Below are 27,422 nucleotides of genomic sequence, written 5' to 3'. Positions count from 1 at the left end.
CTTATTCTTAACTCCCTCCCCACAAATCTAATGGGACTTGTTCTGAGACTGCAAATAAAAATTTCTTATATTTTTAAGTACTTTCAAGTGTTTAAACAAAGCATTTCTTTCATCTTTAACTTTTGTTGACTGTAAATGTTCTGTTCTTTTTTCTGGAGTACTTGTAGTCATACTTACATAAAATGCATGACATCCTGAACATAAACTAATGCGTATTATTCCTTAAACCTACCTGGTACCATGATGGTTTGTTCTACATGCTCTAATAAAATGTAGGGCCCTTCATATATGAATCTGCAACCTGTATAAGACGCACACATATATTCTCTCTTATTTTTATTACTAAAAGATAAGAGAATTGTAATACTATTCTATTCTAGCATTTTAGAACTATTACTCATCTTATAAACAAAGGATGATCAATTCACAATCTCCTTCTTTAATTTTTAATTATGAGAAATAGCATTTCTAATAGCATTACTATCGACAGACCTCTCCAGAAAGCAGGCTGATGTTTTGTCACTAAAAGGTAACCTGTCTTCACTTTTTTCCACGTTTTTCCAAGGGCTTAACTAAAATAGGTTCTAATCAAGTCTTTCTTTTTAAACTTACTTCTTTGGCTACATTTAATAAAAAAAATCTTTATTATACCCTCTTGTATAAGTAAAGAGGTTATAAATTTAACCTCATCAAAATTACTGTCTTTCATAGTTATCCTGGGCGCTTAGGAATATTGTTTTAATCATTAGAGAAAGTGTTTTTTTTTATTTTGTTTTATTTATAGCTGTAACTATCAAATGTTTGATTCTGCTTGTCCCATTCTTTGGTAACATCCAGAAAATTAATTTTCAACCCTAACTCACCTTGAGTGAACTTTAAAAACTCAATCTGTATTAAGGCATTCAGTAAAAAGTTCACATTCATCATAGGTTCCATTAATTATAAAAAAAAATCTGCAAATCTTTTAAAATCTATTTTGTTGTAACTTAATTTGGAAGTTAAAAGTATGTAATCCCAACAGCCTAACACTAAATTAACAAATGCAGGGGCCACAGCAGACCCCATCGCCCTTCCTGTAATCTGTCTCCAATACTTTTTGTTAAACAAAAAAATAATTTATTTTTCAGCAAAAGTGCTAATAAAAAACAATAAACTGAAATCATTCCATTGGGTATGTCCGTGTGTTCTACCATAAATAATGTAATGGAGTCTACCCACCATCCTGTGGAATGCTGTTGAATAAAGAACAATCATCTATAGTAACTTTATAGTACGATTAAAATCGGGTTCCTATTACGTTGTCGAAACTATAAAACTTTGAACACTACAAGATCGAACTTGTATGTTCAAAGTTTTATAATTTTGAACAAAAACAAAAAAATAAAAAACAAAAGACAGAAAGTAGCTGTTGTAAGCACCCCTGCACCCCCCTGCTCTTTAAATATACAAACTCCGAGATTGCAGTACAGTGTGGAAAGGAAAGATTTCCCCCCTACCTTACTGTAGTGCGATCTTGGAGTTGGTATATTTAAAGAGCAGGGGGTGTGGGGGATGCAGGGGCCTTGCAAGCAGGGGGCAAGACTTTATTTCTTTTTCTTTTCTTTTTTTTTTTTACGTAATCGAAGTTCTGAAACTTCGAACATAATGTTTCGACCTTATGGTGTTCGAAGTTTCAGAACTTCAATAGATGATTTTAATGGGTTCCTATTACGCTAAGTCCCATGAATCTTTTATATACTTGGGCAATTTTTGCACCAAGGGATTTAAAATATCCAGAAAAAGGAAAATCCCTCCCGTAATATTAGTGGCTGACACAATAGGTCTAAAAGGGGGTTTAGTAAGACACATGTAACTTTTTGAAATTCCATATAGAACCCCAATTTTTGGATTTTCCACTTTCCAAAAGTTGTATAGACCAAAATTAATAACATTGTTCATAAAATATTCATATGAACAGGAATAAATAGATGTATCGCTTCTGTGTATATCTTTAAAAAAAGACTGTTCTTAAGCATTGCCCAACATGCTTAATGATAAATGATGATAAATGTGAGGCTAAGGAGATGTTCATCGTGTTTCACTGTTGCAGTCATAACTGTAGGGTGCTCCTGCCGGCAGGCAGCCCGAGGTCGGCCAGAATCCCAAAGTCTGGGTCCGGCGTCGGCTGTACAAACCAGTACCCTGACGTCAGTACGCTCTGGTACATAGCCCTCAGCCGACGCCATCTTCTCCAGTCTTTCTTGCCGTGCGGTGGAAAGCAGCTCGCAAGTCGTTGGTTGGCAATTTTCGTACAGCGTTTTTTTGGTGTTGTCGGTCCGAAGTTCTTACTTCTCTTCTCAAAGCTAAGTACCCGTTAGAATCTTTTCTTGTTCCTCCGATGTCAGAAAAAGTTAATAATTGTATTACGTGTGGGAAACAAATACCTCATAAAGATTTCCACTCTTACTGTCTACCTTGCTTAGGCCCTGACCACGACGTTTCTTGTTGTCGGTTCTGTGCCAGGTTTAATTCTTGTACTATCAAACGCAGGTACGACTGTGCTTTGAATTATTTTGGCAGACGCTTCAATTACAGAATGTCGTCGGACACTACCGGAATTCAAAAGAAGCGCAAAGACAAGGACAGGCCTCCGAGGTCCAAACAGGACTCGTTGCAGCTGGAGCTGGCGTCCGGTTCGGCTGTCGTCAGTGAGGCGCTTTTGCAGCCCCTGTCGTCCGCCACTTCTGAACCGATGGCCGATACGGACTCCCATGGGGAGCCATCAAGGCCTTCTATTTTATCTGCTGCAGGACCTTTGGACGTCGCTCCCTCGGATGGGTCCGGAACCGCTGTGCAGGTACCGGCTTCTGAGGGGGTATTCAGGCCTACTCACATCACGATTTCAAAGACAAAGTCAAAGACTCCTGTTAAGTCTAAAGCTCCTGCTCAAGCTTCTTCTGAATCTACTCCCAGGACACAGAAGCAATTGTTACGGATGGCTGAAGATTTGCTTTCTATGATTAGGGGTTCTCACCCCCCCCCCCTGAGAAAAGGCCTCGACAGGATGTTCCTATGGATTCCTCTGACCAGGCTTCTATATCTTCTGTCTCTTCCTCTGATCAGGAATATTCTTTTCCTCCTTATGATGATTCGGATGCTGAGGACTCCTTGCCCTCTGCCTCTCCGCCTGAAGATTTCTCTTTTGGGGAAACCTTACATGAGATGAGGGAACATTTTCATTGGGAAGGTCAGGATTATTCTGCTTCCAAGAAGAGGCTCAGAGAATTCCTTATTCCTCAACATAGGCCTTTAGCTATCCCTCCTGTTCTTGACATTGTGGATGATGCCTTTTCCGAGGCTAATTTGAATCCTGATTCCATGCCTCCTGCTCCCTCTAAGCCTGATAGGTTTTATAGGGTTCCTGAGTCTCATTTGTTCTTATTTAAGAATCCTTCTGCAGATCCTGAAACTATCTCTCAGGGTTCTAAGGCTGCTAAAGTTGCTTCTTCTAAGAATCCTATTCCCTCTGAGAAGGATTCTCGTGCCTTAGACAGGTGGGGCAAAAAGGTATACACTTCTGCTACCCTTTCTGTTAGGGCTTTAAATTGCCAATTTCATATGTTTAAGTATCAGCAATTTCTTTTGTCTGTTTTAAAGCAAAAGCTTGCTTCCCTTCCTGCATGTACTGAAGATAAGGAACTACAGGATGTCTTGCATGCAACTGAACAACTGAACAAACATAGTTTGCATTGTGGTATTGATGCTTTGGATGCTTCTTGCAGGGCCGCAGCCTCTGATACTGTTATCAGGAGACATGCTTGGCTTCGTGAACAAAGTTTACCTGAACAGGTTAAGGCTAAATTGTTAGATGCCCCTGTTCAGCATGATGTTCTTTTTGGATCCAAGGCTGAGGAGGTTATTAAAAAGATGGAAGAAAAGGCAAAATCTATGCAAACTGTGAAAGATTTCTTGCAAGTTCAGCCTCCTAGATTTTCCAGGAATTGGCCCTCCAAAAATTGGTCCTTTCCCACGTCTGACAGGCCTCAAAGGGGAAGATATAGACGATCTAGAGGTTGTGGCCAAGCTCAGGCCTAGAAGGGGAGAAGACAGATCCCAATCTCAAAGAAAGCAAGCTCAATGACTCTCTAGGTTGGGCTACAGGACCTCTTTACCTGGATGCCCCTCTCGGAGGAAAACTTTCTCTTTTTTTACAGATGGGTATTGGACGTGATTTTTAAAAGGCTACAACTTCCACTTTCATACCTTGCCAAGAGCTTTCGGTTGGCCAGATCTGCCAAAACATCAATGGTCAGAGGCCTTAAATCAAGTGGATGCTCTTCTGGCCATGAGAGCCATAGAGCCGGTTCCACTCTCAGAGATGGGAAAAGGGTTTTATTCGAGACTGTTTCTGGTTCCGAGAAAACAAAGCTCATGGAGACCTATTCTGGACCTTTCTGTGTTAAACACCTTTTTGGAAATTCCAAAATTCAAGATGCTTACTCTGCAGCAGCTGATTCCAATGCTCTCTCAGGACGCCTGGATGGTGACATTGGACCTAAAGGAAGCTTATTTACACATTCCCATCAGGCAGGAACGCAGGAAATTCCTCAGGTTCAAGGCCGGTTCGAGACACTATCAATTCTCTGTACTGCCCTTTGGTTTATCTACTGCACCCAGAGTCTTTACCAAGTGCCTGGCACCAGTAGTGGCTTATTGCAGACTCCAGGGGATTCAGATTTACCCTTATTTGGACGACTGCCTTATTCAGGCAGACAGCAAGGATCTGTTACTTCAACATCTGGATTTTGTTCAACGTCTTCTCCTCCTGTTGGGATTTTCAGTGAACACAAAAAAGTCACATCTGATCCCTTCTCAACAAATGGTATTCCTGGGAGCCCTTTTAAACACTACCTTACAAAGGGCTTTCCTCACTACAGAAAAACAAATACAGCTGGCTTCAATTTTCAAGACTTTGGCAACTCTACCTCAGCTCACTGCAAGGAAATTCCTGCAGGCTCTGGGCTACATGGCTTCCTGCATTCTGTTGATTCCAAATGCAAGGCTTCATGCTTCAATGGTATCTGAAAAGTGTGTGGCCGCAGCATTACCACGATCTGGACACTCTAATTCCTCTGATCCCCTGCCTCCAAAAGGAGTTCCTTTGGTGGTCCAGGGTGTGTGCTTTAAACGAAGGAAAGCCTTTCCGTCTTCCTCAACCTTCTCAAATCATAACCACGGACGCCTCGGATTATGCTTGGGGAGCACATTTTCTAGGCAATTGCCAGCAGGGAACCTGGACAAAGGATTATCTTCACTGGCACATCCATCTGAAGGAAATGTTGGCAGTGCAAAATGCTCTTCTAGCCTTCAAGCACCTTTTGTATCCAGGGCCTCTTTTGATTTGCACAGACAACACCATAGTCATGTGGTACATAAACAAGCAGGGGGGCTCTCATTCTTTGCAGACTAGCTATGGCTTTATGGGACACAGCTCTAAATCTGAATCTACATCTCCAGGCCCAATTCATACCAGGAGAACAGAATCTCTTAGCAGACAGCCTGAGCAGGAACATTGTGGATCCTCACGAATGGATGCTAGACACCAACTTATTCAACAGGATTACTGCAGTTTGGGGATGCCCCCAGATAGATCTGTTTGCATCCCATCTCAATCATCAGCTGCCTCACTTTTGCACCAGTTCATTCCACAAAACAGCTTTGAAAGTGGATGCCCTGTCCTTCAGCTGGAAAAACCTTTCGGGTTATGTCTTCCCTCCTCTTCCTCTACTTCCTCGGATATTACTAAAGATAAAACAGGACAAGCCCAAGTTCCTCATCTTGATTGCTCCGAATTGGCCTCGACAGTTTTGGTATCCAACTTTAAGGCACCTGTTCTTGGAGCCTCCTTGGATTCTCCTCTGAACCCTTCTCTTCTGTTCTAGCATCAGGGTCAGTTGCTACATTCAAATCTCAAGACCCTTTGCCTGGCAGCTTGGCTCTTCAAAGGAATTTGATTTCTTCTAGTCTTCCCAAACAAGTTTTGGATGTTCTTTTGGAAGCTAGACGGCCTAGCACTAGGAAATCCTATGCCTCTAAATGGAAGAGATTTTGCATTTGGATGCAGGGCGAGGTTTGGACCCTCTGGTACCTGATCTCTCTTCTATTTTGCTTTACCTTTCGGATCTTTGTCTGATGGACTGTCTTTTCTTCCATTAAGATTCATGCTTCTGCTATTTCTGCTCATTTCAATACTGATCCCCTGTTTTTCTCATTCTTTGGTGAGACAATTCTTGAGAGGGGCTAAGAATTTAAGGCCTCCCAGGACCCCTCCTGTTCCTGCTTGGGATCTTAATTATGTTTTAGAAAAACTTATTTTGCCTCCTTTTGAGCCTGCTGCTTCTTCAGATATTAAGTTTTTATCTTGGAAGACAGTTCTTTTGTTAGCTTTGACTTCTGCCAGAAGGGTCTCAGAGTTGCAAGCTCTCATGGCTGTGGAACCATTCCTTATTTTCCACCAGGACAGAGTATCCTTGAGGACCAATCCTACTTTCATGCCTAAGGTGATTTCGAAAGTGGCTTTAAATCAAACAATTCACCTTCCTACCTTCTTTCCTAATCCTCAGAATAAAGGGGAAAGAATTTTGCATTCCTTGGACGTGCACAGACAATTACGATTTTATTTGGACAAGACTAAAGAGTTCAGAAAATCTAACCAATTGTTTGTTTCTTTTGCTTCCAGTTCTCTTGGTAAGGCTTTTTCCAAACAAACTATTTCAAAATGGATTTCTTATGGAATAAGATTTTGTTACACTCATCATGGGAAACAGTTTCCAGGTACTGTGAGAAGTCATTCTACTAGAGCAGCTGCTACTTCTACAGCTTTTCTCAGGGGAGTTCCTACCAAGGATATTTTGGAAGCTGCCACTTGGAGTTCTGTGCATACTTTTTCCAAGCCTTACAATCTCCCTTTGTATTCTAAGACCAGGGCAGGCTTTGCCTCTGCTGTTTTGCAGGGTTTTCTTGCTGCCCCTTCTTCTGTTTAAACCTCCCCCCTTTTTCCACTGCTTTGGGATTCCACCCTACAGTTATGACTGCAACAGTGAAACACGATGAACATAGTACAGTTGTGTACACCTACCATAAATATAGATGTTCGAGTGTCTTCACTGTTGCAGTCGGTGTTTCCCTCCCTCCTATCCCCTCTTTTTCTCTCCTTTGTGGTGTATTTGTGTTTCCTTAGTGGATTCATTTTGTTTTTATTTATTGGGGGTCTTCTGACATCTAGGGCAAGAAAGGCTGGAGAAGATGGCGTAGGCTGAGGGCTATGTACCAGAGCGTATTGACGTCAGGGTACTGGCCTGTACAGCCGACGCCGGACCCAGACTTTGGGATTCTGGCCGACCTCGGGCTGCCTGCCGGCAGGAGCACCCTACAGTTATGACTGCAACAGTGAAGACACTCGAACATCTACATTTATGGTAGGTGTACACAACTGTACTTTCTGTCTATGTTATTTGGTTGTTGTATTTAGAAAATGTGAAAATTATATGTATATAAGTTAATATTATAAAAGCAACAGTTAATGTCTATTTGCCTGAACTAGACAGAGGTCAAACATTAATGCAGTTGAGTTTGCCATTGTGTAAGCTTTAAGATGAAATATTTTAAAACCTTGTACATAGCTTGGTTTTGGAATTATTGATGCAGATATGAGCAAGCAATATTTGACGCCTAGAGGGGTCAGTAGGCGTTAACTTCCAAGTGACGCCTCCAGGTGCATCTGATGTGGTAGAAGAACCTTAGGTACTGTTGTCACTGAAGGGTTTACACTTCAGTTACCTTGGCCATGAGAATCTTAAATTGCCAAATCTGTATGTTTACCAGAAAACCCTCCTGGATCAGGTGAAACAAAATGCAGAAGGGATGGGGGATAATGGTTTCTCAAGAGTGTTGGATTTATGCAACACTAGCTTCCAGGTTGTCAAATGGTTTCTCAATAAATGGTTTTGATGCCTTGAAAGCATCAAGCAGGGTATCTCTTACTGGGTCAGTAGATATGAGGCATGCCCTTACCAAGAAAACCATCTTTGTCAGTTCATGTTAAAGCAGAAGTCATTGATCCCCCTTTACACAAGGATTTCCTTTTTGGGTGCAGAGCCCAAAATGTATTCAAGAAGCTGAGAAGAAAAGGCAAAGATAATGCAGACAGTGCAAGACTTTCTACAGATCCCCTACCTAGACTCAGCATGAAATGCCGCACAAAGACATGGTCTCTGTTTGCCTCTCAGACTAGAACCAAATACAGAAAGAAATGGCAAGCTGACCTCCAAGACCAGGCCTGGTGAGTCCCATCTCCAGGAACCCATCAGGGAGCAGCTGCGACTCAAAAGAGCACATCTTTGCCCCACCCTAAACCTTCCCCTGCCTACTTATAAAGCTAGGGGGAAGACTATCCCTTTTCTATCCCATCTGGCAAAAAAATCACTCTGGACAAATGGGTCCCAAGTCTAATAAGCTCGGGTTGCAGAATGCAGCTCACAACCCTGACCGAATTCTTGAGCATTCCTTCCACTCCAAGAGAACACCTAAAGGAGGCACAGGTTCAGGTGCAGCATCTTTTGGTGCAGGGTTCCAGAGAGCAAGTCCAAAAAAAGAAATGCGGATCGGGTTTTACTTCAAGTTGTTTTTAGTACCTAGAAAAAGAATCTTGGAGGACTCTCTTAAACCTCTCATTTAAACAAATTCCTCCGTGTTTTCATTCGTAATGATAACTCTTAAAATCTTCTGCTTCCAGTTATGCCCCAAGCTACCTCGAACACCTTGGATCTGAAAGATGATTGCCTCCACATCCCCATAGTGAAGTTCAATGGGGGGGGGGGGTTCCTTCACTTGAAGACTGGGTTCTCATTACCAATTCTATGCCTTGTCCTTCAGCTTTTCTGTTGCTACCAGAGTCTTCACGGAATGTCTGGCTTCATTGATAACCTATTGCAGGACAGAGAGCTTCAGTATTTACTTGCATCTTAATTTCCTCATTCAAGCAGCCACACTAGAGAAACTGGGCTTATCGCTCCAACTGTCAGTAGAGTACCTCTCCTTTCTGGAGTTCCATGTCAGTGTACATAAGTCCACTGGGCTTATTGCTCCAACTGTCAGTAGAGTACCTCTCCTTTCTGGGGTTCCATGTCGGTGTACATAAGTCCAACCTCCAGCCCTCCAAAAGGAGTAATATTCCTAGGTGCAGAGCTGGATTACACAGATTAAAATGTATGCTTGCCCAAGGACAAAGTTCAGGTTCTGATGCAGTCTTAAATACTATCCTGGGGAGACATGGTTTTCACCAGGGCATTCCTGAGTAACCTGCGTCTCATGCCTCTTGCATTCTCATATCGTTAGTTAGCATGAAGGTAAGTGCAGTGGTACCTGAAGGACACCCATCGTCGACACCAATGTTTCTTACAAACACGTATTCCTGCCCTCCTTTTCAATAGGAAGAAGCGCCTGTTATTCATGGATTCTAGCTTGCCAGCAGAACCATGGAGTGCCCTTCTGGATGCAGGTAAGGACACACGGCCTCGCCACCAACACCTCTGACCTGGTGTGGCGTGCCCAGTTAGGCATAATGGCGCAGGGCAGCTGGGATAACTTCATTAAAACAAAACACATCTGTGAGAGAGAGTTGGAGTTTGAAGGTTTGGTGGCCTTCAAAACAAAATGGACACCAGGAACTCTGCTGTTTATAGTAGGCAGTACTTCATAATGTTGTACTTCAACAGGGAGGCAGTCATTCCTACCCCCTTTGCTGAATGGCCATGCAATTCTAGGATCGAACACAGGAATGTGACTGACCCTCCATGCCAGCATCTACCAGAAGCAGAAAATTGTGGCAGATGGACTTATCAGGGCAGTAATAGACCCTCAGAACTGGAAGCTCTAGAGAAATTTTCTTCCAACTGATGCACACATGAAGTGTGTCAGTAGTAGACCTTTTTGTCTCTGAACAGAAGAGGGAGCTCCTCCTGTGGTTGTGGCTCCACTTGCTGTGGAGCTTGAACTCCTTGATTACACTCCCTAGGCTGAATCAAAGGTATTGGTGAACAAACTCTGGTTCCCGGGGTCCTATCTAACTTGTTGGATCTCCTTTATTTTAACAATTGAACATCATTCCAACTTGCAGCCTTCAAGGTTTATACACAGTTGCATACATTGCCATACTTTTATATTAGTTTAGGGTCCTGTCTATTTATTTAAAATGTAATGCAGCTGGAGTTGTAAGTGCCCCTGATGGGCTGCAATATTTTTTCCTCACCTGATGCTTAGTTTGTTCAATGTAACAATTTTTTATAAAGGCGTTCACATTCTGTACCATAAACTATAGCTGCCTGATAAGTTCTTGGTATTTACATCTTTAAAATGGACTACTGATAAACTTCAAAGAATCAGAAAAATAAGGAAATACTGAGCACCCTTTAGACATGACGCACAGCTTATTCCTGCTTTCTACCAAATGGACAGTCGGGATGTTACGATAACACCTTCATTTTACTGCACCCTTTAGACCAGACACATTAGCTTATTCCTGCTTTCTACCCAAATGGACAGTCGGGATGTTACAGTAACAAACAAATATAAACAGAGAAATAAGGAAATACTGAGCACCCTTTAGACATGACGCACAGCTTATTCCTGCTTTCTACCAAATGGACAGTCGGGATGTTACGATAACACCTTCATTTTTAACAAATATAAACAGAGAAATAAGGAAATACTGAGCACCCTTTAGACATGACGCACAGCTTATTCCTTTCTACCGAATGGACAGTCGGGATGTTACGATAACACCTTCATTTTTAACAAATGTAAACTATCTTCTGAGGTAAACTGATGAAACTTTTTCTTATATTTGTGTGACTATTCAAATTTTTAAATGTCTGATAAATTAAGTACGGAGACATGGCTCATACTTGCATTTGACTCTACAACCGGAAGGAATAAATTATTTATTTTTTTATTATAAATGGGCTGGATGTCTTTAAATTTTATGTAAGCATAAAAGAAATGTGGGGTTCAAGCACTCGAGGCACTCGAACCCATTTGGAAGCAGGCAAAGCACCCATCATTTGGTTCGTAAATAGGAAGGGACCCAGTCACAGACTGGTAGTGTTTCTTGTGAAAGTAGCCTTTGATTCAGATATTGGGTGAAGGCCGTCTCCATCCACTCCTAGCATACTCTGCTTGGAAGAGTACTGCAGAGTAAAGGCCATCTTTCACCTCAAGTGGATGCTGGACAGGGGTGTACTGCTACAATTGGACCTCCCAGATAGGGTTTACCAGGGCTAGATCCCCCACCTTGAGTGGATTCTAGCCAGAGATGTGTGCTTACAACTGAACCCGCAGGTAGGGTGTACAAGGATTAGAACCCCCCATCTTGAGTGGATGCTGGACTTGGGGTGTATTCTTACAAGGGAACCTACAGATAGGATGTACCAGGATTAGTTGTTCTGCTACAGTACTCCATACAGCGGAGTAGCAGCCACTGTAGCCTTCCTCAGAGGGGAAGTACACAATCCACCCCAGAGGCTGTGGTCTTATTCTTTGTCCACATCTTCTCAAAACTTACAAGTTTGTTATCTCTACTGGAGCCAGGTTAGTTTGTCATGGACATCTTGAAGGCTCTCCTGTTTTGAGGTCTGCTTTGCCTTCCTGTATAGGCTTGCATGTTCCTGCACATATCCCATCAAGGTTCCGTTAGACTGTAACTTTGCAGAGCCAAACACATGGCCATACAGTGTGTGTGTGTGTGTGTGTGTGTGTGGGGGGGGGGGGTGTAAGTGCCAGTATTGAAAGTGGTTGGACCACTTTTCTGTTCCTAAAGGTAGGTGAGTAAGTACTAGCTGCTCACTCACATCTGCTCCCACCTAGCTTCTGCAACCTCCCAAACCACTAATCAGTGTTGGATTATTTGGACTGTGGTGCAGAGCCAGGTCCCATGGCCCCATGTTATGCTTGACTGCATCTCATCCATCTCTGCTTGTTAGTGGTATAAAAGCCAGTTGCCCCTATAATAAGGCCTTATGAAGTGCAACTGTATTGGCTGCCAAAAGGCAGTTATTAGAAAACGGAAATCCAAACCCAGACCAGCTGTATGTGAGGCATGGAGTGATGGAATGAGCTAAAAGGACTGGAAGTAAAGAGGGATGCTTCCAAAAGACAAAGGAGCAAGTTACATAGAAATGGAATGGGGGGAGGGGCAGTAAATGTAGAATAATGTTTAGGAGTAGAAGTGAGGTTTAAGGGAAGGCAGGAATTGAGCAATTTATGTAATGTTGGACTGATGACTGTTACAAATAAAGAAAACATATGCAGTGTCTTCAGTGATATTTTAGTAAATGTTTAAAAAAAAAGCCAACTGTGTCTGTTCTAGTGAACTATTGTTACTTAGCTGACTTAATGTTAGTCAGCTGTGCAACGTAGCTGATGTGATGTGTCAGAGAACTGTGTAATCCAGTTCCTGCTTTGTTGGTGAGAAGTATGTAATTTAGGTGCCTTTGCTCTGGCAGTGAATGGTATATAAAGCAGATGGCCCTAATTTGCTTTTGTTTTCTACATCTCACCCTGTGCGCGCGCACGTGTTGGTGCCTAAATGCACAGACAGATGAATATATATACCTATGCAGAGAGGTTGAGAAACCACATCTCTGCTTGTCTTTCTTCCAAATATTTTTTTGTGAACAGAAAATTGCTTTGGTTTGGCTTCTTCAGTCCCAGGTATTTTCTGGTAAGTGTGGACTCATTGGGTAATGCAGAAGCTGATATACAGCACTCAAGGTTTTGTGACATTGAGCATCAAGCATTATGCCAGCAATCATGTTTGTAATACCGATCTGAGAAATGCTGTTGGGCTGTATTAAGGCCCTTTTTTTTTTTTTAATTCTGTTTAATAGCTTTTATTTTCATTAAATATATGTTCATTTTCCTACTTTTCAAATCCACATGAACTTAAAGTAGTAAAGTTATTTCTGTTGCAGAATGATAACATTGAACTCAAGGTGGTTTATAGCCATGATATTCTGTGATGTTTTTCGTGTTTCACTGTGGCAGTCATCACATTTGGGTTATCTGCCTGCAGGTAGCCCTCAGGCAGCCAGAATACCAGAGTCTTCGGATTTCTTCATCAGATGCTGTCGCTTCTTCCATGACGTCAGGTCATCAGGAGGTATAAAACATGCAGCTGACGCCATTACATCAGTAGTAATTACATCAGAAGCAGAAGCAGTTCGCAAGTGCCGGTCGTCTGACTCCTGAAATTTTCGTTTTCGAGTTTCAGACCTGAAGTCTTCAAAAAGATAAGTACCCCGTTGGGGATCCTTTTTTCTTGTTCTAACTGATGTCAGAAAAAATTAACAATTGTCTTGCCTGTGGAAAGCAAATACCTCAGAGATTTTCATTCTTACTGCGTCACCTGTTTAGGCCCAGACCATGACGTCCCTCGCTGTCTGTTTTGTGCCTTGTTCAATGCCCCAACTATTCGTCGTCGGACTATTTCTGTAGCTAAATACTTTCGTTCTCAATCTCCGTACTCCGAAATGGCTTCGTTAAGCCATCCTACTACCGAGCTTCTTGAAAAAGTAAGGATAAAGACAGAGACAGACCGCATAGGTCCAAAACTGACGAAGACGCTTCCGTTAAGCTAGTTGCCATTCTGCCGGTACTCAGTGAGGCGCTTTCGCAGCCCCTGATACCCACTACTACAGATTCACAGGCCTCTACTAAGACCCATTCAGAGTCTGGTATGCCGCTAGATGCTTCTACTATGGAATCTGCGGATGTCTCTACCTTGGATGGGTCCGGAGCCGCTGTGCAGGCACCAACTTCTGAGAGTGTATTCAGGGCTACCGACTTTCATATTACACGGACAAACTTCGTTTCAAGCTAGGAATACTGAATTCCTCAGGCCTAAAGCTTGCACTATGCCTAGAAAACTGACGACCAAACCACATTCCAGGCCCATATGCCTCAAAAATAAATGATTAGAATGGCCGAAGACCTTATTGCCTTAATTTTGGGGAAGCCAGCCTTCCCCCTCTAAGAGATCTAGAACTGATTTTCTTTCTGATTCTTCTGATCAGGAATCTGATATCTCAGATCCTCCTCATTACCAGGATTTACCCTTATCTACTTTTGAGGATTCTGATGCAGAGTATTCCATTCCCTCTTCTTCCCCTCCAGAAGATTTTTCTTTTGGTGAAACTTTGCATGCCCTTAGGGAGCATTTCCGCTGGGAAAGCCAGGACTACTCTGAGCCCAAAAACAGATTTGGGGAATTTTTACTCCTACCTCAACACAGGCCTCTAGCTATCCCACCTGTTCTGGAGATTGTAGATGGTTTTCTTGGAATCCAGCCTTACCCCAGACATTTTGCCTCCAGCTCCCAGGAAATCTGACAGGTACTACAGAGTACCTGACTCTCTCAAATTCCTCTTCAAGAATTCTACTGCGAATCCAGAGACCATTTCCCAAGGAACAAAAGGCATTAAGGCTACTACTGCCAAAAGTCCTACCCCTTCTGATAGGGAATCTAGAGCTTTAGACAGATGGGGTCAGAAGGTATATACTTCTGATGCTTTGGCCATTAGGGCTTTAAATTGCCAGTTTCATATGCTAAAGTATCCGCAGCATATTATGAGACTACTTAAACAGAAAATGATGTTGCTTCCTGACTGTGCTGAACACAAAGATTTGCAAGAGTTTAATGCATTCTGCTGAACAAGTTGGTAAACATACTTTGCAACGTGGTTTTGATGCTTTAGAAGCATCTTGCAGGGTTGCTGTCACTGGGTCTGTACTTTAGAAGGCATGCTTGGCTTAAGGAACAAAACTTGCCAGATTATGTTAAAGCTAAATTACTGGATGCTCCCTTAAACCAAGGCCGCCTTTTCGGCAACAAAGCAGAAGTCCTCAAAAGGATGGAGGAAAAAGCTAAATCTATGCAAACTGTTAAAGATTTTTCTTACAAGTACAGCCTCCTAGATTCAGTTGGCATTGGCCTACAAAGAACTGGTCTTTTCCAGCCCTTCTCAGTCCAAACCCAGGAGCAGCAGACCACCAAGACTTCAGTCTCAGGCTATGCACAGATCTAAACAGTGGGGGGTGTCCATTTCCAAAGCAGGGAGTAGTAAGCCACCCCTATGGAAAAACGGCACAATGACTTATCCTTAACTCTTCCAATCCCTGCCCAACTACTTGCTCCCTTAAGAGGAAAGCGCACCCTGCATGCAAACAACTGGGAACTCATTACCCAGAACCAGTGGGTTTTAAGCGTAGTTTCCCTAGGATACAGATTTCACTTCCACTCACTCTGAACCCCAACTGGATGACCAGACCTCCCCCCAAATCATTTGGGCAGAGGCCCAAAAACAAGTGCTCTCTCTCCTCAGTATCAGGGCTATTCAACCTGTCCCAGCAGAACAAAGGGGACAAGGTTTTTATTCAAGACTGTTCCTGGTTCCCAGAAAAAAAACTCCTCGCGTCCTCTCCTGGACCTGTCTATTCTCAACACCTTTCTGGTGGTTCCAAAATTCAAAATTCTAACTCTTCAACAGCTTCTTCCAGTGCTAGCCAATGATGCTTGGCTGGCAACCCTAGACTTAAAAGAAGCTTACCTACACATCCCAATAAGGGAATCCAGCAGACAATACCTACATTTCAGGGCGGGCTCCATGCACTGTCAGTTCTCTGCACTTCCCTTTGGCTTATCTACTGTGCCCAGGGTATTCACAAAGTGCCTAGCTCCAGCCATTGCATTTAGCAGGCAGAAAAATATTCAGATTTACCCATACTTAGACGATTGCCTGATTCAGGCAGAAAGTCAGGACTTGCTATTACAACACCTGGCATTTGTAAAGAGACTTCTAACCCCAGTGGGGTACACCATCAATGATGAGAAATGCCACCTAGTACCCAGCCAACACATTGTATTCCTGGGAGCAAGCTTGAACACACCTTCCCAGATGGTATTCCTCACTCCGGAGATACAAGTTTATTTGACAACGTACTTCAACGTACTGGCCACAACAACCCAGTTATCTGCAGGGAAAATCCTGCAAGCCCTGGGGTTCATGGCCTCTTGCATTCTGTTAATTCCGTATGCAAGACTGCATATGAGGAAACTTCAATGGTATCTAAAAAGTCTATAGTGTCAACATTCTCAGGACCTGGAAACAATGATTCCTATCCTTCCTTGTCTCAGGCAGAGTTCCTTTAGTGGGCAGAGGCCTGCTACCACAACAAGGGACTCCCTTTCACTCTACCCCCTGCTGCCCAAACCCTAACAACAGGCTCATCACACTATGCATGAGGGGCTCACATGGCAGGGCAGTGCATTCAGGGCAAATGGAACCCAAAACAGATGCACCTGCATATCAATAAAAAGAAATGTTAGCTGTACAGAATGCTCGGACAGCCTTCAAAGACCTTATTCTTCCAGGACAACTATTGGTAAAGACAGACAACACCACAGTTATGTGGTACATAAACAAGCAGGGGGGGGGGGCCCATTCCTACTCACTCAGCAGACTAGCCATGGCTCTGTGGAACACAGCCTTGAGCTACCAAGTGAACCTACAAGCTCAATTCCTGCCAGGCAAACTAAATTCACTGGCAGACGACTTAAGCAGAAATCTCATGGACCCACATGAATGGAAACTGGAACCCAAAATATTCAAGCTCTTGAGCAACAAATGGGGGACACCAAAGGTAGACCAGTTTGCCTCCCCTCAGAACTACCAGTTGAACAAGTACTGCACCAGAACTCCCCACAGTCAAGCTTGGAAAGTGGATGCCCTGTCCTTTACCTGGGAAAGCTTCTCAATGTATGCCTTTCCCCCTCTGCCTCTCCTCTCGAAGGTTCTACTAAAGATCAAACGGGACAAGCCAAGGACAATACTGATTGCCCCAGACTGGCCACGCCAGCACTGGTACCCCCTTTTGTGCAGTCTGACAGTGCTGCAACCATGGCACCTGCATCAGACCTCTTCCCTGCTGTCCCAGCAGGCAGGCCAGATTCTGCACCCTCAGCTTCAAACCCTGACCCTTGCAGCCTGGCTAATTCCCTGAGCTCACCTCTAGCAACCCTAGGTAAACAGGTGCTGGATGTAATTCTTGAGGCAAGGAGGCCTAGTACTAGAAAATCATATTCAGAAAAGTAGAAAAGATACTGTTCCTGGAGCCAGGCTCAGCAGATGGGCACAGTGGTGCCCAGCTTACCTCATATTCTAGATTATTTAACAGAAGTGCTCCACAAGGGCCTGTCTCTCTTCAGTTAAGATTCATGCCTCTGCCATTTCAGTGCATTATAATACTGAGCCCATCCCCCTTCTCCCATCCCCTGCTAAAACAATTCCTTAGAGGGGCCAAAAATATAAGACCCCCCAAGAGAGCTCCCACTCCAGCCTGGGACCTTAACTTTGTATTGGAAAACCTCACCCCCCCCCCTTCAAACCAGCTGCTACAGCAGAGTTGAAATTCCTTTCTTGGAAAACCACCTTACTTCTAGCCATCTCTTCAGCAAGAAGAGTGTCTGAAGTGCGGGCCCTCATGGCAGTGGAGCCCTTCATTATCTTCCATGCACACAGGGTTTCCCTCAGGACAAATCCATCCTTTATGCCCAAGGTGGTGTCTAGTGTGGCTCTAAACCAGTCCATTCATTTGCCTTCTTTTTTCCCTAATCCTCAAAATAAGGAGGAAAGGATACTGCATTCTCTGGATGTGCACAGACAGCTTAGATTCTATTAGGACAGAACTAAACTTCTCAGAAAATCTGACCAGCTGTTAGTTAGCTTTTGCTGCAGGTGCAGAGGGGAAGGCCATTTCAAAGCAAACTATTTCCAAATGGATAGCCCATTGCATCCATTTCTGCTGCAAGCACCATGGAAAACCTACCCCAGAAGGGGATACGATCACATTCCATCAGGGCTACATCTACCTCTGCAGCATTTCTCAGAGGAGTCCGTACCAGGGACATCCTGGAAGCTGCTATCTGGAGCTCTGTACATACTTTCACCAAGCATTACCACCTGCCTGTCTTTATAAATCCAGAGCTGGATTTGCCACAACAGTCTTACAGGGCCTAATTGCTAGCCCCAATGCTCTTTAACTGCCTCCACCCTTCCTTAGCTTTGGGAATCAACCCAAATGTGATGACTGCAACAGTGAAACATGAAGAACATAGTACAGTTGTGTACACTTACCATAAATGTAGATGTTAGAATGTATTCTCTGTTGCAGTCGTGGTTACCCTCCCTCCAGGCCCCTGACTTCTCTTGGCTCTACCTTTCCTTCTTGTTTGACATATTTTATATCGTGTGTATTTGCTTTTTGCTGGGGGTGTTCCATACTATATAATTGCTTCCTATTGTGGGGGCACCTGACATCTGGGGCAAGAAAAGCTGATGTAATTGCGTCGGCTGCATGTTTTATACTCACTGTCAACCTGACGTCATGGAAGAAGCGTCAGCATCCGATGCAGAAATCCAAAGACTCTGGTATTTCAGGCCAGCTGAGGGCTACCTGCAGGCAGATAACCCAAATGCGATGACTGCAGCAGTGAATACACTCGAGCATCCACATTTATGGTAAGTGTACACAACTGTACTTTTTGCCTCAAGTCATCCAGTCAGTCGTAATCTTCCATTTCTTATCCTGTATTGTTTTTGGTCTTAGTCCTGGTTTACATTCTGATTCCCATTGTCTTTTTTTCCCCAAGGTACTTCTACCCGATGTTTTGGTCACAGAATCTGGTGAGCCATCTGAACAGGGAAAATCCTATGTGCATCCTCGTATTCTGGCGGAAGCACTGTATGTGATAACAAACATACCAGGCCTGGAGAGTGAAATCACTGAAGCAGAGAATCTAGCCAAAGAAATGCTGATTGTGGCCCACCACCCTTCTGTTGGTCAGTAAGCTTGGTCGATGCACTGTTTTCTTTTGTTGTAACAATTTATGCTTTGCTGGGCATGATTTGCACTGCAATACCATTGGCTTACCTAGTGTTTTATGGGTGTGTGAAGTTGCTGTGACACCTTATTCTAATGTTTACTGAAACTTTAGAATCCAGGACCCTGCGAACTAGGGCATAGTGTATTAGCCCAGTAGGCCACTCCGCTCTCATTTCCTATGCCATCCTTTTGAGTAGTTTGACCCACTTGCCCTTGTTTGGCTTGTTTGTGGTATAAAACCCAGCTGTTCTAGTTGGGTTAGTGTTGTTAACTCATCTGGCATATGTTGAAGTGTGTAACCTTGCTACCTTTCCTTTGCTAGTGAATGGTATGCAAGCTAACTTCCACTGCATTGGTACCGAGTGATATATTAACCCAGCTGCCTCTTTTGTGCTGTGGAATAATGTATATAAAGGTATATTTCAAGAGCCTTGGCCGTGATTTTTGAGGTCTTTAGGTAGATCAATATGTATATAAACCAACTAACCTTGCTGTTCTGTTGGTAAATGATAAAACTGAGCTCCCACCACTTTGGTATAAATTATATATGACTGCTGCCCCTGCTGTACTGGTGAATAGTATAACCCCGTTCCCCCTGCTTTGCTGTTAAATGGTACATACTCCATCTAGTGTTGCTGTTGTAGTGAGCAGTGTAACCCATTTGCCACCAAACCATGTATAATCCATCTCTATGTGCTGTGTTAGTGAATTACGCTGCCCATCTACTCTTGCTTTTCTAGAGAATGACATAAATGTGGTCATGTTATGTCTCTTGAGTGTTGCATTACTTTTTTATAGGGAATGATTTGTAATTCAACAGTGATTGAACATTTTCAAATGAGCTGTCTGTTTTGGTCAAGGAATTTTGAGTCTTCAATTAATATTGGTTCGCCCCTTTTGTCAGAGGGGCTGCTATTTGTTGCAGAGACGTTTTTAATTAACCATTTTAATGTTGTATAACTGATAAGTGCGATGGTGTTCACACGTTAGAGATATATGACCCAGGGTGTAAGGGCAGGGGAAAATGTAGATAACATGGACAGTTTGGTGTAGATACTAAACTAACATGTTCTTAGCAGGTGGGGGGAAAGCAGAGTATCTGGGGATGAGATTGGGGGGGGGGGCATGTGCATTTTGGAGCTATTAGTTGAAAGGATTGCATGACTGACAATGGTTTCCACCTAAAAGAGGGTAGAAGCTTCTTGTAAGAATACATGTTAGTCTAAGTTATTTCTATGTTTTTTTTTCACTAATAGATATTTTTCTGTATTGACAATATTTATATTGGCATGCTTTAAAGTCTCACACCTTTTGTAAAGATTTTTGTTTTGTGGCTATTTCAGCCAGTAATTCCGTAACATTTTTTGAGCATCCAACAGCAGGGGGAGGTTTTTGGCTTAAGACATTTTCAATAATTCTCTTAACTCTTCAGGCTCCTTTCCTGTGATTTTCAGTAGTTTTGCTTCTGTGGTCACGTAGGTCATTTTTCACACTGTCAGCGGCTATTTGTTAATTGTTGTAGCTTTTACTGCAAGACATTTTCCTGCACTTATGGACCACATATGCACATCTTCACCGTCTGATTAGTACTGATTTATTCAACTTTATTTGCAACTTGCACTCTCTCCCTGCTGTGGCCCTTGGCCATCCTGCTTCATCTGATGTGTCCCCTGCTTACTGCGTTGTCCCTTTGTTTACTTGATTGCAGCCACTTGTTTGGATAATCTGATCTGAAGCCACAGCTGCTTCAGAATAATTCTTTGAGTTGGCATTTATTTGAGTAGAACAAGACTGAATATCTGCATGATATTAGTGAGTTATGTGCATCTGATGTTGCATTTCAGTGCAAGACTTGCATTATATTGCCTTTTAGTGATCACCCAAGTCAACTACTATTGTGTGCCTAACCTGGACACATGACTTCCTACTTCTTACTCTCCGTGTTATCCACCACCTTGTTTTTCCCTTCTGTTTGTTGTACAAAGCTTCTTATACTTCCATTTTCTATCCCCAACCTTTTTTTCCCTTCTAATCTGTCTCTGTCTTCTGGTTTTACTCTTCCCCATGTTGCTGCCTGTTGTTCTCAGTGCAGACTGGAACACTGTCCCACCTTGCCCTAAATATACTTGCTCTGTCCCACACTCTTCTTTAAAGGCATGACTATATTCATGTTCTTTTCTTAATCCATGCTGTACCCACAGTCAGCATTAAGCATCTGTGAAGTGCCATGCCCGACACTATCTTCTAATTTTAATTGTCCTATGATAAATTCTAAGAGAAGATCCTTGAACACAGGGCTGAAGACCTAAACACTGATCTGGATTCCTTAGTTTTGGTTCCTTCCATGTCTTCACAAACCCCAGCTTCCACCAGCATTATTGTGAAAAAAAAGCAAAGAGGAAAAGTGCAAAGAAAAAAATGCTGAAGGTAACAGCCAACGATTCGAGTGAAGTGCCTTAGCAGCCACATGATTCGGCAACTTCTAGGCCTGAACCCACTGGCATAACCCTTTGGGAGGAGGCTACCATGGTTCCAGGCCAACTGATCAGTTCTTCCACGACATCAACATTGGTTAAGTCTGAGGTTGCTCTGCAGGTCCCAACTTCCGAAGTTCGTGTTGAGGTACCAAGTAAGATGCCTCATCTTCCTCAGCCTTGGAAACCCAAATCTCAGTAGACTGACCATGTCCTCTGGTTACATTGACAAAACGGATGCTTTAACCAAGAAGAGCCACCAGGTTTCTTCTTTCATGTCTATCACTTTTGAACTGACCAGAATTCAAGACCTCTTGAAAATCTCCCTGAAGTTCATGGCCCTCATGAAATCCAGTGAACCCAGCCTCACTCCGAGCCCTACCCATGAAACTTCCCCATTCAAGAGGCCTAGGTAGGTGGCCTTTCAAGAAGATTCACACTCTTCAGATTCTGAAGATGAAGAGGAATTATCCTACTCTGAACACCTTCTAACCCAATAGCTCAGACTCTGATACCCTCTCATCTGCCTCTTCCCCAGAGGACCTCTTTCAGGGATACCTTTCATCAATAAAATGATTGTCTGTGGGACCTGGGTATTCAAGCTCCTATGCAGAGTAGGAAAAATGTCCACGAATAAAATACCCTAGGGAAGCCAAGAATAAATGGATGACCAGGTAGGCTGCCTTAATAAAGGTACGGTGGGATGTCGGTGAAGAAACTGGGCTACCGGTAAAGCCTTGAGAAAGGCTGTGCGTACCCGAGCGCTTGTGGTTGAAGGCTGAGTGAAGCCTTTAGAAAGGCTTTGTATACAGGTCGTAGTTCTGGCTGGTCAGGTCGCCTGCTGAGAGGAACCGCTAGTGTGACAGCTAGAAATCAAAGATGAAACACACAGAAAAAACAGGCAAAACAATGTAAATGTGGCTCTGCTAAGGAGCTCTGCTCGCCGTGGTGGCAAAAAATCAGCGTAGTCGAAGTTCAGATTCTAGAAGGTTGTACTTTATTGAAGTAAAAAGTACCAGAAGTACAATCACCATCGAAGCGTAGTTCCTTAATGGAAAGAGTGATCCTGAGGATTTCCTTTTATAAGAGTACCTGGGGGTGTGTCAGTGAGAGCCAATCAAGTGTGGGTGAAATAACCTTTATTGTGATTGGGCACGCCAGCTTGACATCATACCTTACAATCTGATAGGTTGGATACCCTGAGCCAGCTCATACGTGGTTAGTAGAATCACTCTAAACCTACAATAGTGAAGTTCAGAGATTAGCTAAAATTAGCTAAAAAATGTAGTTAACTAAAAATAGTCTTGCTGGAAAAAAATCAACCCTTGCTGGTAAAATACATTTAGGCTACACTTTTCGAAATCTTCGTCAGGATGGTGGACGACCTAAAAGAGCATAATAAGCAAAGTCGAGCGTACTAGAGAAATAGCAACAACATGTATATAAAATAAGAAACAGGCTAGAAAACCAAAAAATAAGACCAAAAAATAAGAACCAGGCTAGATATCCAAAAAATAAGATACAGAAACTAAAAAGAGAAACAAAATAATGAAAAATTCTTAAATAATGGATATCAATAGAAACTAATGTATTAAGATATGGAACTGAATGAGGACTATTAATTAAAAAAAAATCTTAAAAAGGCACTGATATGTAACCTGAAAAGCTAGAAAGACACGAAAAAGTAATACTGAACCATTGTAGAAAACATGAAAGACAAAAACATATATATAGATGAACCATTGACCAAAAACAAATGAGTCCGAATTTGCCAGGGGAAGTATCAGACGCATGGGCTGGAGGTAGACTGGTGAAATCAAAACTGGCTGTTGCACGAAAGGTAACATTTCATTGGTAAATCTGTTAGAGGTCCAGGCACAGAGGTTGTGGTATACGGTGTTGTATCTTTCTGAGATACAAGACTGGGGTCAAAGATTAAGGAACTACGCTTCGATGGTGATTGTACTTCTGGTACTTTTTTACTTCAATAAAGTACGACCTTCTAGAATCTGAACTTCGACTATGTTGATTTTTTGCCACCACGGCGAGCAGAGCTCCTTAGCCGAGCCACATTTACATTGTTTTGCCTATTTTTTCTGTGTTTCATCTTTGATTTCTAGCTGTCACACTAGCGGTTCCTCTCAGCAGGCGACCTGACCAGCCGGAACTACGACCTGTATACAAAGCCTTTCTAAAGGCTTCACTCAGCCTTCAACCACAAGCGCTCGGGTACGCACAGCCTTTCTCAAGGCTTTACCGGTAGCCCAGTTTCTTCACCGACATCCCACCGTACCTTTATTAAGGCAGCCTACCTGGTCATCCATTTATTCTTGGCTTCCCTAGGGATACCTTTCATAAAATGAAGGAGGCTTTCAAGTGGGAAAGCAAACAACTCTCACAAGCTCAGGCTCATTGTAGGGAATTACTAAATATACTCTCACCTACACCACTAGCTGTTCCCCCAGTGCATGTGGTGCCTGACACTTTTGAAGACATTTCTTTAAATCTAGATACTTTACCACCTGCTCCCAGAAATCCTGACTGGTTTTATGGAGTACTTGACTCACAAACGTTTTTACAAAAATCCTAAAGCAAATCTCTCAGTAGTTTCTACTGAATTCACTAAAGGGATGTCAGTGGGTGCAGCTAGACCTCCCCTGCCTAATATAACAGGGGAAGAAGACTTATTCAGTTTTGGCAAGAAAACATATACCTCGGGTATCCTTTCCATGAGAGCACTGCCATCTCCACATGCTGAAGTACTTGGAATCCTTTCAGTACCTAATTATTACTAAGGCAGAGACTGTTACTGACAAAGCCTTGTCTAAGGAAATTTAGAAGACAGAGCTAGAGCAGCCTTACAGGTTACCAGACATCCCTAAAGCTTGGGTATCATGCACTAGATGCATCATGTAGATCAGCTGCCACTGGCTCAGTCATTTGCAGACACGCATGGTTTAGGACTCTGCCACTCTTAAGGTCAAGGCAGGGCTACTGGCTGATTCAATTGCAGACATGCAGAGCTCAGGACTTGACCACACTCAGACCAGTCCAAGGCAGGGCTACTGGCTCAGTTATTCACAGACATGCAGGGCTCAGCACTTGGACACACTCAAACCAGGTCAAGACAGAGCTACTGGGTTCTCCTCTAGACAGAGAGTTCCTGTTTGGACCCCCAGCTGAAAATGTGTTTGAAAAGCTGGACAACAAAGAAAAATTAAAACAATTAAATAGTTTTACCTGTCACCTACACGGAGATATAATAGTAAATACCCTTCCAAGCTGTGGCCTTCCCTCCCCAGGCAGGGTGTCAGGAGGCCTCCTCATACTAAGAAAGCTGCAGAATTCAGAAGGTACTCCACAAACACAAGAAGAGTAAAAACACCAATAAATCCAAAAGAAGGCTCGCACCAGATGTAGGCAAACGTTTTATTTTAAACGGCAAATGAAAGCTTGTAAGCATTTTCATCCCAAGTTGAATACGTTACAGGAACTTATGAAGTTCCTCTAACGTATTCAACTTGGGATGAAAGCGCTTACAAGATTTCATTTGCTGTTTAAAATAAAACGCTTGCTTGCATCTGGTGCGAGACGTCTTTTGGATTTATTAGATTTCAGAAGGTGGCAACCTGAACAAACAGACTAGAGAGCTCCAAAGAGCCCACCCAGCGCAAATTAAATGCGACTTTTTTCAGCCCGTGACCCCTCCCACCCCACCCCTGGTCAGGAAGACTCTCATCCTTCCTACAAGAATGGCAAACTATAATCAAGGACCGGCGGGCCCTACAAATCATAGAAAGGGGATACTCAATTCATTGCATAGAAACACCCCCTTACCTAGGCATACCAAAACCACCAAAAGAGCAGGAGAAACTCTACTACCTATTCTTTTAGACCTGCTACAGCAAGGATCTATTCAACATGTCCCTGCAGGTCAGCAAGGAAAAGGTTTTTATTCAAGGATTTTTCTAGTCCCAAGAAAAGAAGGCACCGTGTGGCCTATCTTGGGCATGTCTAGACTAAACAGATTCCTTTATGTTCCAAAACTGAAATTGTTAGCCTAACAGAAGTTATTTTCCATGATCATCCAGGATGCATAGATGGTTACTCTGGACCTAAAGGATGCTTATCTTGATGTCACTATTGCACACTACCACAGAGAGCATCTGCACTTTATAGCAGCAGGCTTGCACTTCCAGTTCTGTGCTTTACCGTTTTGTCTGTCTGCTGCTTCAGGAGTTTTTATCAAGTGCTTAGCTCAATTGATATCCCACTGCTGAACTCTAGGAGTTCACATTTACCCTTACTTGGCCAACTCATCTAGGGAAAATCCACAGAACAGACTTTAAATGCTTTAGTAGGCACAGTAGATAGCTTCCAGAAGGTAGATCCCACCCCAAACCTGTGCAAGTTTCAAACTCTTCTACAGACAAAGATACTCTGTTGGATCCCTCACAGGTTCAGTGCAACAAAAAGCCTTCCTTCCACAGGAAAAATCTTTCCTTACAAACTGCGTTGATCAGTTTGTTGCCAAAGCAAAAAATCTTTGCTACGGAGTTTCTCAGGATCTTGGGGTACATGGCTTCTTGAATACTTATGATTCACCTTGCAAAAGTACACATGAGAAAACTGCAATGGTTCCTACAAAAATCCTGGGAACAGCATTCTGGGCCTCTAGAAATACTGCAGCATCTCCTTCCATGCCTAAAAAGGAGCTGCTATTGTGGCAAAAGTTCTACTGAATCCACATGCAGGCTTTTCTCTGTCAGAGCCACATAAGGCTGTCACTACAGACAGCTCAGACATAGCCTGGGGGGGCCTGGTCATCACTACAGACAGCTCAGACATAGCCTGGGGCACAGGGCCCTGGCTGGGGGCCTGGTCATCACCTGGGGCCAGCTCAGCCACAGAGGGGGGGGAGCCTGTCTGGGCCTACAGACAGCTCAGACATAGCTCAGGGGCCTGGGTGGGGCCTGGTCATCACTACAGACAGCTCAGAGGGGGCTGGGGTCACACTACAGACAGCTCAGACATAGCCTGGGGGGGCCTGGTCATCACTACAGACAGCTCAGACATAGCCTGGGGGGCCTGGTCATCACTACAGACAGCTCAGACATAGCCTGGGGGGCCAGGGCAACCTCAGTAAGAAGCTGAAATCCCTCATAAAATCCTCCAAAGCTAGTTACGAAAACAAAATCGCCACGGATTCTAAAGACAACCACAAAGCATTCTATAGCTATGTCAAGAATCTAAATGGGAACATTCAGATCTGCTCTGAGTTACAGCACAATGGCACTAAATATACAGAACCAACGGATATTGCCAACATCCTAGCAGATAGGTTCAGTGCTAACTTTACCCCCCTCTCACCCCCTAGAGAGCCCATCTCTATACCGGAAGAATGGAAAGTTCCTATAATCACGGCTGCACAGGTAAAAAACACACTCTCCAAAGCCAAGAACACAGCATCCATGGGACCTGACAATATCCCAGGCTGAGTTCTACACAAACTACAGAATGAACTGGCACCCTACCCAAGTACCATGTTCAATCATAGCCTCACCTCAGGCTTTGTACCCACTGAATGGCGCACTGCGACGGTTATCCCACTCCACAAAGGGGATGCCACGACAGACCCTGGGAACTACCGCCCCATTAGCCTGACGAGCCTGGTCTGCAAGGCCATGGAACGTATCATCATGGAACTCATAAATAAAGACATTGGTAATCTCCAAACTCTGGACCCTACCCAGTTTGGATTTGTAAAAGGCAGATCATGTCTCCTAAACCTGATTGACTTCTTTGAAGCAGTCACCAAAGCCATAGATGAGGGTAAAATGGTTCTCACAGCTTATCTAGATCTCACCAAGGCTTTCGACATCATCCCCCACTCTGGAATTATAGATAAGCTCACTAAACTAGGTATAAATCCGTATGTCACAAGATGGGTTGCCAACTGGCCCACGGACAGAA

At 43.3% G+C, this 27,422-nt stretch overlaps 1 protein-coding gene across 1 annotated transcript in view; it reads left to right on the top strand.

Annotated features, from left to right (window-relative positions):
- GCN1 (GCN1 activator of EIF2AK4) overlaps positions 1-27,422 on the top strand; it is a gene marked incomplete in the record, with an annotated part of 2,100,248 nt that overhangs the window by 318,367 nt on the left and 1,754,459 nt on the right. Inside the window, 1 exon segment of the mRNA XM_044068902.1 lies at positions 18,743-18,932. Within this exon segment, the coding sequence (XP_043924837.1) occupies positions 18,743-18,932 (190 nt within the window).

Source organism: Protopterus annectens, chromosome 4.part0, assembly GCF_019279795.1.
Source record: "Protopterus annectens isolate FY-2018-M chromosome 4.part0, PAN1.0, whole genome shotgun sequence".
Taxonomy (NCBI): domain Eukaryota; kingdom Metazoa; phylum Chordata; order Ceratodontiformes; family Protopteridae; genus Protopterus; species Protopterus annectens.
This window is presented reverse-complemented; position numbering and strand designations above follow the sequence as displayed.